The 19,108-nt window shown below is 41.4% G+C and overlaps 1 protein-coding gene across 1 annotated transcript in view; it reads right to left on the reverse strand.

Annotated features, from left to right (window-relative positions):
- Window positions 1-12,543: 12,543 nt before the first annotated feature.
- The window catches only part of LOC126284043 (toll-like receptor 2), a 143,290-nt gene continuing 136,725 nt past the window's right edge, over window positions 12,544-19,108 (reverse strand). Inside the window, exon 12 of the mRNA XM_049982624.1 lies at window positions 12,544-15,188. Within this exon, the coding sequence (XP_049838581.1) occupies window positions 14,901-15,188 (288 nt within the window). The 3' untranslated portion in view covers window positions 12,544-14,900. The remainder of the gene's footprint in view (window positions 15,189-19,108) is intronic.

Genomic DNA, 19,108 nt, shown 5'->3' on the forward strand with positions numbered 1-19,108 from the left:
GGTATTTTCGAATTAGTAATACAACGTTACTGGATCACCTAACTGTCAGAAAATATTAACTGTAATCTATTAAGACTGTTACATGTTACTAGAAACAATATATTCACAAAATTAAAGGGTTCGAAAGAATTCTGAACTCAGCCGTTCCCATTTCGAGAAGCGACGTTAGTGGAATTAATGGGTTTTGGGCTCGGTATTGTTTGTTGAACACAAACCAAAAGTAATCGTATAGAATGAAAATAGTAAAACTTGTGATGCGCTGTATCTTCCCGTCTCTGGCCTAGATAAGCAAAATGTTGAATCACAGTGCTCGATTATGTACCAACAAATCTCATCCGTGACAGGTATCAAACTATTTCTTCACTTGCCATTACCATGCTTGTGAACCTTTCATAACAATGTCGACGCTGTGAAATGCTGTTCCATAAACATTTGTATGGCAGAAAAGTATCAAATTTCGTCACACAGTTTACAATATCATTCATACTTTCGTCATGTACGGTTTATGTCTTGAATGCAAATTGTGAAATACTGCTATTATGACCTGGATGCTCCTGCGCTTATTTACAAACAAAAGCAACAGACTAACTGACCCAAAATAGAACAACGAGAAGGGGAATACGAGGAAGAGGATGGCATAATGAGCTGGAACCCTGAAATGGACTATGAAGGCCACAATAGTACTGGACTCAGAGCAGCGGAAGAAATCGTAGGAGGCCTATGAATAAGAGCGGAACCGTAATTACAAGTAACAAACATAACACAGAAACATAAATAAACCACTGGATGTCATTAGTCATGTCCTGAGTTCAGCTCGAGTGTTGACCTCTACTCATAGGGCTGATTGTGCATGGATGACTATAACTGTGCTATTGTCAAAGGTGTTTATGACTTATGTCAGACATAGCATATTGAGCCGATGTTGATTTACCTCTCTCGTCATGCTGATGTTGTCGAAGGCGTTTAAAGAAATTTTCTTCGATCACACAGCCTTTCCTGCAGAGAATGACTAGCTGCACCTATACGGGATTCAGCAAACATCTGCAGGATGCAAATTACTTGACTTACCGTCCCCGAGTGTCACATATGTGTGACATCCACGAGTATTCCGAAAAGTAATAAGCGGCAGTAACATGTACTTCCAAAGCTATACAAATTCACGCCAAGTATGACTAAGAAAATGGTAATGGCCCTATGTTGGGAACTGTGCATTAAACATCATCCCGTGAGACGGATGGAACCTCCAAATGTCAAAACTCTATCCCTAGGCTCCATCTCTGGACCCAGGACATGCATGGTCTTCAGGACAAACCAATAAGAACATGACGCACATTACATACATGTCTGATATGGCTATTTCCAATGCATCTGATATTATCACCTTTTCGCGTAAGAACTCGGCCATGACACCATGCGTGTTACAATCTTAATCCTTAGATCATAATTGCTAGTTACTTGCCTGTGCCGGATATCACTTAAATCCCAACTTGACTACAACAGTGTCATCTGAGGAAAGAAAAATACTCTGGACCAATGTTCATAACAAAAAGCCACAAATACTCAAGAGTCACAGGAAATGAAGTACATCAGTTCTGACGGAGACAATATAGTTCATTCTCCTTTTAACAAGCCGCCGACCTCTAGTGATTTTGGCGATGATCTGCCCTCGATTAAAGACACCAACTGCTTCTGCGTCTCTGCTTTTCGTGCGTCTACTTTGAACAACAAAACTACCGACTATCCATCACTACTGGGAGCTACTGCCGTAATGTCTCACATATCTGTACCTAATAAGCCCCCCCCCCCCCCCTAGAAGTTGGGAACTGCTCATTATCTTCTACACATGGGCGCATGGACGTAACAAGTCATTCGTAATCGACAACTAACTTGGCCAATCTTCATAGATCCCAAATAGCTGTCTGGAGAAAACTGTACGCTACTGCGACACTCTGGCTGTTAGGACCTCTCTCTCTCTCTCTCTCTCCCTCTCACTTAGTGTGTTTATGTATGTATGAGTGTGTGTGTGTGTGTGTGTGTGTGTGTGTGTGTGTGTGTGAGTATGTCTAGTCCCTTTCATCGTCGGGGAGGGAGAAAATCGATAACGCAAGGATGTTTTAACTTCGAAGGATGGGGAATGAGAAAAGGGAATGAAAAGGAAACGGTTTCATAGGTTTTTAGATAAATGATAGAGAAGGAAAGTAACAAAGGAGCGAGTTAAAGGGAGACATTGAAAAAACTAATATTTCAACGAAAACAACTTGATCTGTTTATAACTTTTGGGGGCATGGAATAAAAGATAAGTGAGATCTGAGTGAAAAAGAGATATGGAGAGAGAAAGAGAGGTTTAAGGGGAAATTAAAGGTGAATTTTTGGGGGGATCCAGCAGGTGGCAATAGAGGTGAATAGGGAGATGAATTAGAAATAACAAAGAATAGCCTTGTAAAAGGCCCTCTTGATTTAATCCTTTTAAATGTGTAGGCAGAGAGCAAATAACGTAATATTAAAAATAAGAAAGTAAAAGAAATTTATTTCAATTAGGAGGTAAACTAACTCTTGTTTTCTTAACTCTCGTTAGATATTTTTCCGCTATCAAGTGATCTGCCAGCGAGTTTCTCTGTCAGGAAACTGGTATGAAGAACAATTACGGAAAATAAAATGTTTCCAGTGCTCTAATATTTGCCGGCCTGTGTGGCCTAGCGGTTCTAGGCGCTACAGTCTGGAACCGCGTGACGCTAAGGCCGAGTTTCGAATCCTCGGGCATGGATGTGTGTGATGTCCTTAGGTTTGTTAGGTTTAAGTAGTTCTAAGTTCTAGTGGACTGATGACGTCAGATGTTAAGTCCCATAGCGCTCAGAGCCACTGGAACCAATTGAAGCTAAAATATTTTGTAAGGAGTCCCTCATTATTTCTGACCCAATCATGCGTCCTTGCATGGAATCTATGAGGCGCTGTACGTAATTGGTAGATGAGGCCACTTCCTCCCTGAAGTCAAAAACGCAATCCTAAAGAGCGGCAGCTGTAACCGGTTTGTTTCGTGGCTACTTGTCTCATAGTATTCGTGCTACTTCCACCAACATATTTTCCACTGGGTAAATATCAGCAGCCCTAGGCGTCCAGTCCGTGACGTTAATCTCCATGATAGACATCTGCTGCTGAACGAGAGCGGACTCATGCAGACGTAAATGGTCTTCCTGTATCGTGAGCTCCAATTCACTGCTATTCACTGCTATTAAGAGTTTCTGCTCTCGCAGAAATGCAATCCCAGCAGGAAACCGATAGCCGGCCACTTCTACTTGTCGTCGCTACGTATTCTTCGGGTTGCGTGTTCCTCACGGCCGGCAAACTACTACTAGGGCGTCGTTCCTTGTGGGAAACACAGTTCCATCTGTGAAAATTACGTCTTCCGACGTCGCTTCGCGATGGAGCTCTGCGATTGTCAGCCGGTGTAACACAATCTCCTCGCTGAGTTCCTGTTTTACAGCGGATATCCGAATGTGCAGTGCAACTTCCCTCAGCCTGCGTCAACTGTATCACTGAAACCGGGGAAATTTGTCGTTCGCCGCGGCTGCTTCGTTTAGGAAGGGAATCTGCCGGCTATTACGTACAAGCTCTGTGTTCTCCTGGAGCGTGCTGAGTCTCTTCATGCCTCGGCAGGCAATACTGCTGGTGGTGCCTCTTTCAACATATTTCTTTCACCATCTCTGTGTAGTAGTTGGCCCCACGCCATACCTCCTGTCAGCGTTTCTAACCGACAACTTCCATTTTCAGCCAGAGCGACGGCTATGTCTCGAACAGAACGATTCCAGTAAGCCATTGCAACCAACTGCCCACAATGGACTTCGATACTTCTCCTGATGTCAGCTCATTGGATGGTGACGCTGATGCGGTTATCTGGCGCAGAATGTGGGTCGAACACCGCTCACCGCCGTCTGTACGCGCCTAACCGTACTATCGAGACAGATCAGACTTTGGCACGAATTCACTTATCCCTCTGAAACTGACCGACGATTCTCAAACACCGATGTACAGATATCAGCAAATAACAGCTGGTCGAAAGACAGAAAATAGCCGTTTTTTATAATTTTTAGTACAGAAGGATTTGTGAGTATGTTCCGTATTTTTTTTTAATCTGGTCCCATTTGCAATGTCTTTGCTATTCATCTAAGGACGTACTACGGTGACTCGCACGCCACGTGCTCACCCCATATAAACTTTGGCGATAACGTCCCTCTGGAGCTGGTGATCCACCCTGGAAATACAAGGCAAACATCGTCACACTACTGGCGATAATCCAGAACAGATAACCACAGACGAAAAAGTACCACCAGCTAACAGTATCACACCGTAGGTAATTATACATAGCGTAACCACACTCGAAGGCCACCAAATATCCACTGGCGATAACACCAATCGAACCACAACGAGAAAAATAAGCATACCTCAAAGCCAGGATGCCTGTGGCAATGACATCCCATGCCCATCTCGAAAGACAGCCCCATCGCTATCGCTGACATGATCAAAATCACACCAAGATCCATTACTGGCTCGGAAATCAACTTCGGAGTCACCAACGCAACGGATGGCTCAACACACCACGTATCCGCCTCTTTGGCAATGCACCCAAATTCAGCGGAAGGAACCAAACCATTACTACAATCCAAATTGAATTCTGAGACGAATTGTGTCTCAAAGACGTTCACAGTTATTTCTGAAGCAAAAATGCAGTTTTCACACTGCTCCAACACATACCTTTACTGTGTCGTGACAAGTTACTCATACAGCAATGGTGAAGCGTAAAACCAACAAGTCTTATTATAAAACTTAGAGTTTCACACCTAGAAATCGGCACATTTAGCCCAATAGATAATTTTCTGTCGGTGAAACATGAGAAGATAGCAGTATGTCTCAAATTTTAGGTAGATTATCAAAGTGCAAAAGGCGTACAGAAAACTACAAACGCCTAACTTGTAAGGTGTCAGGCAAATCCAACACCTTCCATGAAAACCCTGACATGATAGCAAATCCGGTAGTATGTCACATAGCTCCGAATAAATCCTGACATGAAATTAACCAAAGTAAGACGATCAATGAGTGAGCAAATGGAGTACCACAGACTATCACAAGAACGCCTAAATGAATGTCATACCTTCCCACCGTGAAACAGACGCAGTTCCGAGTGGAGAAACGAGAACAGAAGCTGAGAGCAGAGCCGTGTGGGCTAGAAGGCCCTACGATAACGGACGGACACCCAAATCATGAAGAGCAGCCCCTAGCCTATGTTAAAAGATAGAGTCTTCTAAAAGAACAGTATAGATCTTACGATAACACAAAAGGGCCACACCAGCTACAAGTTTTAGCGTGAGACAATACGCGTCTCTGTTACGTTCCAAACATTAAAAACATTGCCCCACAACTAAAAGTATAACGTCTCTGATTGGATAGACAGAATTTTTGTAGGCAGAGCTTAAGGTTAACATTGAGACCCAGATTGGTCAGTTGAAAACACAGCCAGATATCTTTTTCTTAAACCCACTGCGGTAAATTGTAATAAAGAGAGGTAAGAGACAGTTGATTCCGAGACGGCGAGGTGTGTGGAGCTGCGCAGCCCGCCGCTCCATGACGCTGACTAACCACCGACAAGGTAATGAACGCACGCGATGCCGCATAAGAGCGCATAAGGCTTCACTCAGATCTACAGAAGTCTCATCTGTTACATCCTCTTTTTAGGTAATACTAGTGTTGATCGTCAATTAAACTTCGTGGTATTCACATTTGCTACTAGAAGTTGAAATCTGAAATACGATGATTTTTCTATTATATAATTATTGAGAAGCCACATAAACCACTGTAATTTACGACAAGTTAAATAAGTAATTCAAGATAATTGAGGGTCACTGTAGAACATTTTGACAGTTTTCTCTTTTATGAAACTTAACTTAAACCTAGATTATAGATGTGATATAGCATAGGTTATCCTTCGATCCATTGTAGAAACTGGAAACCCATTCAGGGAATATTCGTTCACATTTGTGTTGAACGCAGTTGGTTTTTATCATCCTGTATGAAAATAATTCCTTTTATTAATAGAGGAATTTATAAACAATGTTTCGCGAGTAGAATAAAATTTCCATTGGTAAACTTAACTGCTTTTTCGACGTAATGTTACCAGCTAAGTAAAAAAAAGGAAAGCCTTGAACGCCTTCCACTAAATTTAGTTAGTATTAAGATTCTTTTATAGGGAGTGCAGTGGAGCTGACGCTCAAATCATTAAGTATTTGATTATATCATCGCTAGTCTCACTGAACACTTCTGAACTCTACATGTCATGTGTGGTCTGGCGTCTCCTTACCAGCAACAGGTCCCAGGTTCAAACTAGTCAATTCCCTAAAAAACACACTCAGAGCGTCGTTGTGTGAAAGTGGTAGGGAGACATGACTTAGAACACACAGACACCATACAGAATGTTAGAAATTCACTGATCAGATGTCACTGGAGAATGAATTGCTAATTAATGATTCTTATAACTAACTTAGTGTTGAACAGTACAAGTTGTTTTGGGCAGAGGCCACAGTGACGGACTGTCTTTTCCTACGCAGACGTCTGCTGCGGTTTCTGTTTGAGGAGTGAGGAGGTCTGACTTCCACTAGGTCATTCTGGTGACCATGTAGCGGTCATCGCCTACCAATCCCTTAATTAATCCTTCTTTACCCTGTAATCCAGACCGGCTGTATAGACTGGTTAGAATTTGGCATTTCCCTCTGTTTTCTTGAAAGTTACCACCATATGTCCCCCGGCTGCTTCTATAATTCCACTGGGTCTCATTATTAAATCTTTGGCCTTGGCATTCCTTTCTTGTCGCCCTACTTTTGTTTGTGTTTAGCCCATCATTATATCCGCCAGAAGCACCTTGAGCATTTCTTTCATTAAGTCTCCTTCAGCCCCTCGCATTTTGTGAATTTTTGTCAAAGTGTAACATTCGTACAGCGCTTTTGAGTGGTTCTACTGTGTCATTACATTTGCCAACGAGCAGTTCCTGGTACCTAAATGGCAGTTTCATGTAGCGGTGTCGTGTTGCCTCCTAATCTCCAGGTAACAGCTCTAGTTCACAAGTGGCACCCCCATGCTTCGTAATCCTTCCGTAATATAATCTCCTGTTCAATTCTTTAGAAAAGCCTCTCTGATTTTGCCATAGCTGCTGCAGTTCGCTGCAACACTACCCATGTGGTCTGCTACCGAACGTTCCAAGTATCCATAGACAAGTTCCAATTTGCATGCTAGTGGTCATGACTCGGGTAGTACACAATAATACTGAGAAATCCTTGACTTGGATGTAATGAATTGTGTTTCTCCCTGTAATCCCGAAAGCTTTGAACTGAGAGAAAATGTGTTAAGCCGAAATACTTATAATTTAGCTCCTCTGGACAATAATTTCTGTCCCATGTGAGACCAATATTACATGGCCGACCGATTCCTGAGTGTTGTTGTACCTCGTCGCATGTTATCAGAATCTGGCAGTAATGTTTCCGACGTCTGAGTCGCCCGTAATCATGGTCCGGCTCGGTACTGGCGCTCCACCAACCCCCGTACAACATAAAGAAGGAGCTCCTGCCGTATATCGGCTTGTGCTGTGGAAGTAGCTACGGGTTTAGTTCCAAAATATTGTCTTTGACATTCCTGGTGACCAGGAAACACACGACGAGGTTCCGTTGCTTCTGGCTGAATTTCTATATTAGCGACAGATTTGTACATTGGTCTCACATCCACCATTTCATTCTGCTGGGTAATGAGACGTGTTCGCTCGTATTTGATTTCTAACATTTCTTCCTGGGTCCTTCCAAATTCCCTCTGTCTCCTCTGGTTTTACACTCTTATCTTCATCCCTAACATTACTTACGCTTTCAACACACTCATCAGCCCTCCTTTGAATTTCCTTAATTTCTTTCATTACTTCTTCCTGTCTGTTTTCCTCCTGGTCTTATCGTTCCTGAATTTTCCTAGTTTCATTAATGAGGAAGTGCTGTCTTTGGTCTTACTCCGGCTATAGTGGGTTCTCTGCCTGTTGCATAAATTGAATGTTCGATTATAATTGCGTACTTCCAGTAGCGTGCCCTGGGCTAATGCACGCGACTCAACTGCCGTATGATGCATTTCCCGCGAAATCGTACTATTACTTTCCCTTTCTGTACCTCTTTCCGTATTTACGTAACGTACATGGCATAGTTTTCACTTTCATTTCCTGAGTAAACTGAACCCTCATCATCGGTGTATTCTGCTTTCGACATTTACAGCCTGTTTGCAGACTGATTTATATGAAGTTCTTCCGCCGCTATATCTTGTTCTGCATCAATGGCTGGTTCGTGTTTAGTCTTGGACGACATCAGTGGGCATAATTTCTCATTATACAAACGAGCTTGGCTTCTCGTAAGCATTCAGATCGATTCCTACTTACACAAGTTGCCGATTCTAACGCATCACACACCACAACTGTGCTCTTATCTTTTCTTAAATAATGCGCACATTTATGCCTAAGACCTTGAAATAAAATGTACTCAAAATATCGTACAAATTCCAATAATCAAATTTCTTCTATCTAAACCTGTATAACATTAGACAACAAGTGACACAGAAGTCACCGACAAGACATAATGAGAAACAAAAAAAGAATCAATGACACAAACAATAAATAGTCAAATAAAATTACTACAACATAATACAAATTGCTTAGGTACAAACCAAAGATAGAATTACAGTTTCATTAGAAAACCTCAAATTTTTTATTTCTTCTCCCTGCACCTTATCTCCTATTCGAAATTTTTCTTTTGTTTCCTTTAGTGCTTCCTCGTTGTACAGATCGACTAACATCAGGGATAGGCTGTGGACCTGTCTCACACCCTTCTGAATCATTGCCTCCGTTTCATGCCCCCAGAATCTTATAACTGCCTTCTGGGTTCTGTACAAGCTGTTCTAGCATTTTTCTTCCTATATTTTACCCTGCTATTCTCTGAATTTCGAAGAGGGCATTCCAGGCAACACTGTCAAACTTTTTCTGTAAGTCTACAGATGGAATAAACGTAGATTCGCCTTTCCTTAACCTATCTTTTATGAGAAGTTGTAGAGTCATTACTGCCTTGTGCATTCCTACATTTCTCTAGAATACCTACTGCTCTTCCCTAGAGACCGGCTTCTACCAGTTTTTCCATTCTCCTTAAAGAATTCGTGTTAGCAATTTGCAATCGAACTTACTGAACTGATAATTCAGCACCCGCTTTGTTTGAAATTGCAGTTATTATGTTATTACAAACAATCCTGTTGGACAAACATCCCCAACATTTTATTGAAAATACCGCTTCAGTTGTATATTTTATTTTGTAGTGACAGACGATTTTGGGCTCTCATAAGCCCACCCTCAGGTATCGCAACAGTGCTGTGGCCCTCAAGCGCCGCGGTGGACGTGTACTAGGCGCGGTTTGCTACCTATGAGCGCAGAACGGGGAGTCAACTCTCTGTTTTTACTATTACTGAAGCGGTATTTTCAGCCAGTAGTATGATATTTTTCTTGATATCTGAGGGTATTTCACCTGTTCTTTAATGTCTCAGGCTATTTCGTCGATCTCATACTTCTTGCTTAGGAATGGAAGATTTTTGTGGCGGCTAATTTTCCCAAGGCTATCATTAACTCTAGCGGAATTTTATATACTCCTGGGATCTTGTTTCGACTTAAGTCTTTCAGTGCTCTGTCAAATTCTTCTCATAGTACCCTATCTCCCACCTCAACTTCATCTACATCTTCTTCCATTCCTATAATACTACCCATAGATACATCTGCCTTATAAAGACGCTCTGAATTCTCTTTGAGCCTTACTACTTACCCTTCTATGCTTAGAATTGGTCTTCTGCCTGAGCTCTTTATATTCATACAAATGGTTCCCTACTTCGCCAAAGGTCTCTTTAATTTTTCTATTCGTGGTATCTATCTTTCCCCTAGTGATATATGCTTCTAAATCCTTACATCTGTCCTCTAGCCATTCCTCCTTAGCTATTTTGGACTTACAGTGAAAATCATTTATGAGATGTTTGTATTACCTTTTGCCTGCTTCATTTACTGCATTTTTATGTTTTCCCCTTTCATCAACTAAATTCTATATCTTTGGTGGTACCCACGGATTTCTACTAGTCCTTGTCTTTCTAGCTACTTGATCCTCTGCTGCCTTCACTCTTTTCCCTCTGAAAGCTATCCATTCTTCCTCTATAATATTCCCTTCCCCTGGTCTTGTCAATCGTTGATCAGATTATGCTCTGTGCAAATTTCCACCAGGCAGCTATCTCTGTTATTCGTTTCCCACAGTCCGAATTCAACTTCTACTTTTCCTTCTCTTTCTTTGCCTAATATCGAATTCCTGCCCCCATGAGTGTTAATTTTTTTTCTCCCTTAACTAACTGAATAATTTCTTGTATCTCACCATATATTTCTTCAATCTTTTTATCATCTGCAGAGCTAGTTAGCATATAAAGTTATTCTGTTTTGGTGGGTGTGGACTTGGTGTCTGTTTTTGGCTACAATAATGCGTTCACCATACTGTTCATACTAGATCATTCGTGTTCCTATTTTCTTATTCATCTTTAAATCTATAGATTCATTACCCCTAATTGATTAGTCGTATTACTTATGTCACCTGACCTCTCTAACTCCTACTGTATCTAACTGTAACCTATCCATTTCCCTTTTTAAGTTTTCTGACATACCTGTACGACTAGGGTATCTGACATTCCACGATCCGATCTGTAGAAAGCCAGTTTTTTTTCTCTTGATAACGATATCCTCCTGAGTAGTATCCGCTTAGAGATTCAAATAGGGAACTATTTCACCTCTGGAATATTTTACCAAAGGTGACACCAGAACAATTTAAACAAAGAGTAGAGTTGCATACTCTCAGGGAAATTTATGGCTGCAATTTCCACTGGCTTTCAGCGGTTCGTAGTTCGAGCACAACAATGCCGTTTTTGTTGATGTTCCAAGGCCAAATCAGTCAGTCATCCAGACTGTTGCCCCTGAAACTACTGAAAAGGCTGCTGCCCCATCAGGAACCACACGTGTATCTGGCATATCAGCTCATACCCATCCATTGTGATTTCACGTACGGTATGGCTATCTTCATCACTGAGGCAAAAAAGCCTCTCTACCACTGACAAGGTCCATGATCCATGGGACAGGGGGACACTGATGTGTAGGTGTTATTAATAATATCAAATAACTGCAGTATCAAGTACAATCTGACCTGTAGAAATACAGTACAAGAAACACGTTTTGCAAAAGCGATTTTTCTATTTGAAGACGCATAGCTACAATAACCTAAGCATTGTCATATGTACCTTGGTATACTGAACATTTACGAGTTTTGTGACGAGTTTGTTACTACATATTAAACGATACATGTTCAAGGTTATTTGACTTATTCTACATTCATAAGAACTATTATCTAAGGATGTGTGGATGGTATATTTTATTTTATGGATATTTATTGTGTATTCTTGTTTCATGTGTTTTTGTATATCGTAAAGGGTCTCCTCTCTATGAATTCATGGGAACGAAAAATACATGAAATCTAATCTAAGCTATAAGTGTAGGGACAACTTAGTCTTCTGGCGTCATGAGATGTATCCTCTCTGTGTGTGGATGGAAAGAGATTAAAAATATCCTTAAGTATAGCGTTCAAAGACTTACTGACTCCGTTCCTAACAGAATCTGTGGATGTATGCAGGCCAGAGTGGTGAAACTTCATACTGGTAAATGGTCTCATACTTCCTAATTGTGTAAATTCGACTCAGTTTTGCAATCATAGTAATAAATCCAAATACTCTCTCAATATGCAAAGTTTCTTTTTATTTCCTCTTCTCTCTCTGGGTACTTCACTTTTTTTGCTAGGCAATGCGTATTATTATTCCTCAGCATGTGTCAATTACTGTGGTCTGCTACACATTTTAATCCAGTTTCCATAATATTTGATCGATGTTTTGCAAATGCACCACTTGTCTTAGTACTATGCCACTTGAATACATATTTCAATAAGCTACATTTTAGAATCCACTGAAACTAACATCACAAAACCTAAATCTGTACTGCGACATGCTGACCTCATGCGATTGACAAACGCACTAATGTAAAAATTCTACCATGGAATAATAAGCTCCAAGCAGTCAGACTACATACTATTGTTATATATTTCTGAAAGCTTGAATCTGTGACTCTACTGTTCGACAGATAACAGTGCTCGAAATTTAAGGTGAATGTATAGACTAAGCAGCTGTACCTTAGATGAAACTGCTTCATCTTTTTGGTTCTTGGCGCACAGTTGACATACATGAGGTAAAATCAGCAATTGCTGCATCATGATATCGTTTGAACATTTGACTGCAAGCTCTCTACTAGGTGGGGAAGTAATCCATAACTTTATAACTGTACTCACAACTGTATAATTGGAAACGTATGGTAACCTAAGTGTACTACCAGCTGGTAGCAACAACAAATACCTCTCAACACAATAGTTCAGTTAAAGAATTATCTTTTATTTTATTGAGAAATGATGATGTCTAACACAAATAAGTGATGCACGTTCTGTTCAAAACAAAATCAACATTCAATTGAAAAATACTAACAATTTTATTGTTATCTCCATGATAGATACAACTGAACTTGCAACTGAGAAAGAATGCGATTTATCTTCTATGCGGATTTTTATGTCATCTCTTGGCTGAACAGTTCCGTATTTGACTTTGAGTAACAAGTAAACTGTTTCTGTTCTACTGATTTTTGTTTGTTTGTAACTATTTTTTTCGTTTATTGGGGCATCTTCCGTAAACAACTGACTGGTGACCGCAAGGGACACTAATTTTTAGGAACTCAAACATTATAAACAAAAATACAAGCCACTTGCACACAGTGTTCTGCAACAAACTTGTTTCTAGCTTTATAAATCAAACTTCACGCAGTGGACAATATTAAACGAAATAAACAGTTAAAACACAATATTACAGTATCACAGTTCATATGGTTGAAGTGATACAGTCTTTGAAGTCATGACATTCATTGTGAACTGTATAACTTAGCAATAGTCAACTATACTATTAAACAAACATCTTTTACATAGTCAATTACAGTTTATGCAAAAAGTAATATTAAACAGAATCTACAATGTTGAATACTTGTTTGATGCACAACATAAACGGCAAGTTCTAAGTTAGAGAGTTTCTCAGTAAGTGTCAGTTTAGCATTTTACCACACAGCCAAGCTGAGGTGGGTACGCTGGTTTCAGTCATATAATCTAAGTTAAGTCCTTTAAGCTCTGTTGTATTTAGTTGGGAGTTTGCTGGGTGACTGTACGGGTGCACTGCATGCTGTTTATAATTTTCCCTTTGCGCTCACGACAGAAGAGACAGCAGGGGCGATGGCGTACAGTCCCTGAATGCCAGTCTTCCCGCCAATGTTCTGGATTAAGTTCCTAACCTCTCTGCAGTGTCTCATGAAGCAACAACTTGCGAAATTGTTTGCTGCTGATCTGTCTGTTAGATGGGAATGTTGAAGTTGGGAAACCCTTTGTGTTCTTTGACAGGCTGCATACTGGTATCTGATTTCACACTCTTCCTTCTCTCATCATCTCCAACAAGAACATGAGACTGCACTATACAGACACCGATTGCTGTCACCTACACTCAAGAGATCCACTTACAACGTACATAGCTGTCACACTTTGCAAGGGAAAGGTGTCTGTGGACGCAAAGTAAAAGGAAAACATATTGAATTAGAAAGCTGAACTACCAATCAGTGAAACTTCCTGGCAGATTAAAACTGTGTGCCCGACCGAGACTCGAACTCGGGATCTTTGCCTTTCATGGGCAAGTGCTCTACCATCTGAGCTACCGAAGCACGACTCACGGCCGGTACTCACAGCTTTACTTCTGCCAGTATCTCGTCTCCTACCTTCCAAACTTTCTACCCATCGGTGTTTCCTAGCCATTTATGCCACACGAGTTTTACTTGCATTGTATTTCCAGTGAGGTCTGTTGAAAAATTAAACCGACTTCTTTATGTTTCAGTATTCTGTCACTGATGTATTTCGCATAGTATTATGCTTGCTGATGCTTGCGTACTTGAGTTCCAGTCCTCATAATAAATATGGGCTTCAGAAAGATAGCGATGTAAGGTGTTGCAGCTTAGCCACTCCTGAATCTAGTAGGCGCCTTTTACGAGGAGGCTGGTGGCCAAGGTGCAGCTGCCCACGTACAAAGTATGACGTTAAATAGGTGAGGGGATCCATCACTATTCGATTACTCTGTTGGTGGAAGATCACCAGAAACAGTAACAACCGTAAAATACTTATGAGTAACAATAAGGGGAACAACCACATAAAATACAATATAAGTAAAGTAGATGAACGGTGTGATTCAGTGGAACAGTCGTAAGGAATTGTAATTCATCCACGAAAGAAGTGGTTTACAGAACACTGTCTCCTACTAGCTATCGGTGTGTGGTTTTTACCAAGGAAGATTAACGGAAGAGACAGAAAAGAGCCAACAAAGATGGTTTGGAAAACGTGAGAGTGTTACAGAGATGCTCAGCAAGCTACGCTGGCTGTCGATACAAGAGGGACTTTTGTATCGTGCAGAGCATTATGGTTGAAATTACCACAGCGTGCACTCGAGGAACAGTTGAGCAAGATCTTATTTTCTTCCATATGTATCTCTGGAAATGACCGCTACCAAAAAAATTTGAGAAATTAGAACTTATTCGTCGGCAGACGAACCTTCCCATGCAGAACAAGGAAGTGCCAGAACGGTGGTGGCAACAGTGATAATGCCCGCCTAGCACCATAATGTGGCTCGCAGGGAATAGGTGTTGATGTATATCACGCCTTTATGGCATCGCGACTCTTCTTCTGGTCGCCATCATCTGTCGGCCCCGCCTCGCCCTCTTCTGCGCCTGCTGCGGTTACAGCAGGGGTGGCCAGGGCCGCGCGCAGACGGCGCCACATTACGGCCTGCTGCTTGGGCTGCTGCGGCCACTCCAGGTAAGTGCGGGTGTCCATGAGGTAGCGCAGGTGCCGCGGAAGCCGCGCCCGCTCCAGCCGCGTCAGCTCCACCAGCACCAGGTGCGACACCTTGACGGACGCCAGTTCCAGCTCCCAGCGGCACCACTGTCACCAACACGGTTTCAATCCATGAGTACAATAATGTTTGTGGTGACACACTCATTATATAAAAAAAAGAAAGAAATGAAAAAAAGAAAGGAAAGAAGAGAAATAAGAAAAAGAAACACCTCCATGACTGGGGACAGGACATTCACATTCACAGGACACATATTACATATATCTGTATGTTCTACAGAAATTATTAACGTTTCAGTCCACCCCTCCCCCCATTCCCCTCAGTTCGGCATGTGCCTAACGACACACTTCACAGTGACGCATTGGGTAGTGATGTTCAGTCCCAATGGGGCACTGTTAAGTGGGGCGTTCCCCAAGGGTCGGTGCGGGGGCCACTGCTGTTTCTTATATATGTAAATAGTATTACAGGTGATTCAGAAATATTTCTGTTTGCTGGTGACACGAGCTTGATAGTGAAGGATCTTGTGTAATATTGAAACATTATCAAATAACATAGTTCAGGAAATAAGTTCGTGGTTTGTGGAAAATAATTTGATGCCAAATCACAGTAAGACTCAGTTTTTGCAGTTTCTATCTAACAATGCAAGAAGAACCGATATTTTGATCAGACAGAATGGGCATTTTATTAGCGAGACAGAACAACTCATGTTCCTAGTTGTTCGGGTAGATAGGAAGCTGTTGTGGAAAGCCCATGTTCGGGACCTTGTTCAGAAACTAAATGCTGCTTTATTTACCATTAGAACAGTATCTGAAATAGTGACAGTTGAACACGAAAAGTAGTCTACTTCGGATATTTTCATATGCTTATGTCATATGGTATTATTTTTTGAGGGTAATTCTTCTGATTCAAAAAGGGTATTTTGGCTAAAAAAAAACGGGCTCTTCTAGCTATGTGTGATGTAAGTTCGATAACCTCTTGTCGACCCCTATTCAATAGTATGGGAATTCTGACATTGCCCTCACATTATATATTTTCTTCAATGTCATTTATTGTTTACAATATTAGTTTATTCCCAAGAATTAGCAGCTTTCACTCAGTTAATACTAAGCAGAAATCAAATCTGCATGTGGAATCACTTCCTTGACTGTTGTGCGGAAAGGAGTGCAGTATTCTGCTGCATCCATTTTCAATAAGCTACCACAAGAAGCCAAAAATCTTAGCAGTGGCCCAAACACTTTTAAGTCTAAACTGAAGAGTTTCCTCATGGCTCACTCCTATTCTGTTTAGGAGCTCCTGGAAGAGCTGAAAAATTAAGCAAATTCCAGTGTTACATTTTTGATTTTCTTTATTTAAACTTATAAATTGTCGCCTGAATATGTTAGTTATATTTCATTTTATCTGTTTCTACTATCATGTTTTAAATTCCTGTATTGACTCGTTCCATGACCATTGAGACTTCTCCTTAATTTGGTCCCACACACCAATAAATAAATAAATAAATAAAGTAGATACAATAACAGGCAACTTGTTGCTTGTGGGATGGCATCGACATGTATAAAGCGCTAATGCTGTTCTGTAATATAGTGATCCGTGCTGCATTCAGCTGATTGCAAAGTTCGTCTGTGGTAGTTGGCATTGGATAACCACACTGTACCAGTGGTTTCACCACACGTTTTCAATTGGCGGCAAGTCTAGTACTCTGGCGGGCCAGGGCAAAAGACCGACATCCTCTGACACCAATAAGGCAAGTGTACATACAGCAACATGTGGTCAATCATTGTCTTGCTGAAAAATGGCGTCTGCAGTGTTGGGGAGAAAGGGTATAACTAAATGTTTTAAGGCAGTGTGGTCTCCTGACCTTCGTTTCTTACATATTCCGTCCTTACAATCGTAATCTGCACATCAAGACGCTTCATTCGAACCCAAACTCGATAAGGTAGAGTCAATTTTATATGAATTCATGTAAGTGATATGCAATTCTAATAAGTAAACCGCAAGTGTGAGTCGAGGCTGGTGTACACAACATGATGGTCACAGGAATTTTCGTCCTAAAGAGAAAGCCAGCCCGCTGGGAATACCGTCCCTTCAGAGGGCTTGGTAAACAGCATACCTACTTTGGACAAAGCGACCACCCAGAGAGAAGACAGCTTTTGCTTGAGTGAAGGGATAACTACCCCTGTGTTCGACTTAAAAGCAAATTCTGCTACATTGTGTGGGAGCGCCCAGAAGACGCATTTTTTTCACAGACTGATTGTGTAGTTACGGAGTTCTGACAGGAGGGCAGTATACACCTAACGGAGATGCTACAGATTTCTGCATTGGTCGACTTAAACGAAACGTCATTCTCCCGTTTAAAACAGCAACGCTGATTTGCGGAATATCTCTGACGTGAAGAGTCAGAAGAGTGAGGGTAGGCAGCGAATGATCTACCCTTGCAACTTTTACAGAAAAAGGGGCAGTTCTGTTGTCGCTCTTGGAGCAGAACCACGTAACAAGAGCAAGTGCGCTCGTACGTGTATGCACAGAGCATTCACATTCACAATGTTGCTGGATATCATTCAGGTAGGTCACATTGGTCACAGTGCCCTGGACACACACCAAGTGTAGTTTGTGGTTGTAACCAATAGCACCCCACACCATCAACCTTGAGTTGGCACTGTATGTCTTGTAAGAATGCACTCACTGTGATGCTGCTGGTCCTCTCTGCAGTGAACCAAAATGAGCCATCAATTTGAAACAAACAGAACCTGAATTCAACTGAAAGCACTACCTGATGCCATTTCTGTGCTCAGTGATGTCGTTCCATGCCATAATCCATACCATAACAAACGGCGTCGGACTGTCACCCCTGACAGTGTACGGTGTGTTCCACTGTTCCAATAGAACCAGGATGGACACAGATCTGTCCTGCATTGCCATTCAGATGAGATGTCGATCTTCTAGGAGGTGATCAGGGTGTTGCGACATGACCCATCTCGTCGTGTTCTACGATATTCCGTGAACTACTCTGTGCACACCATTTACACTGCTGAAACATTTCAACCCACTGGAGCAGCAGTGAACCCATCAGCCGAATTGGTTGAAATGCTAATAATTTCTGCAAAAGATACTAATGTACATGTTCTGTGAATATCAATGTCCGCTCTCTAGTTGTTAAAGGTGTTGTGTCTTTTCTTTTTGTCTCATCATGAGTGTCCATCTCAGGGCAGGTGTTTTATGCAATGCAAAATGACTCATAAAGTATTCGGAAAAGAAGCAAGAGGGAGAGAGTCAATGTTGACACGATTCAACAGTTACAATACTGTCAGAAGAGTACCACGCCACAGCATTGAATTGGCTGAACAGTGTGGTGGGAGGGGAAGCAGCTCAGTTTAGTTTCTTAGTGAATGACGAAATAGTTTTGACATTTCGTGGCAAATGGCTGTCACTTGCTGCATAGTTTCTCATCAACCGAAGAAGCCTGGCACTCCATGAATCATCTGTCCTATTGAACTGATGTGTTAATATATACGGTATTCGAATTAACTGGTGACGGCTTATTCATCATAAGATTGAGGCTTACTCTTGTGTCTGCGTTCGCTTACAAATAAAATTTGTGTTTGATTGGACTCTGCCATCAGCAGACACAACGGTTTTCTTCTTTTCAGCCAGAAAAAAGAAGAAAACATTGTGTTTGATCAAGGCAGAACCCACGCTTTAACTCTCCTCATTATGATTCCTTGTTAAGACGTCCAAACGAAGATAACTTGCAAACTAACTAAAACTGGTAATGATACTATTTGTGTGCTAAGACGGAAGTATCGTATTTCCTTCTACATGATGATCGCCTTGGGGCTACTCCTAGACTACAGGTATTACTTCTGCACTCTAACTCACCGCTGATTTCGTTGTAGAGGATGGCCGCTGCGTTTCCCCTTGGGGGGGATTCTTAACTTATTTCTCTAGATACAGTATTATTATCGATTTCAGTCCTACTGTAGAGTCAGGGACCTTTCTACCAAATAACAGG

The sequence above is a fragment of the Schistocerca gregaria genome, chromosome 1, assembly GCF_023897955.1.
Source record: "Schistocerca gregaria isolate iqSchGreg1 chromosome 1, iqSchGreg1.2, whole genome shotgun sequence".
NCBI classification, from domain to species: domain Eukaryota; kingdom Metazoa; phylum Arthropoda; class Insecta; order Orthoptera; family Acrididae; genus Schistocerca; species Schistocerca gregaria.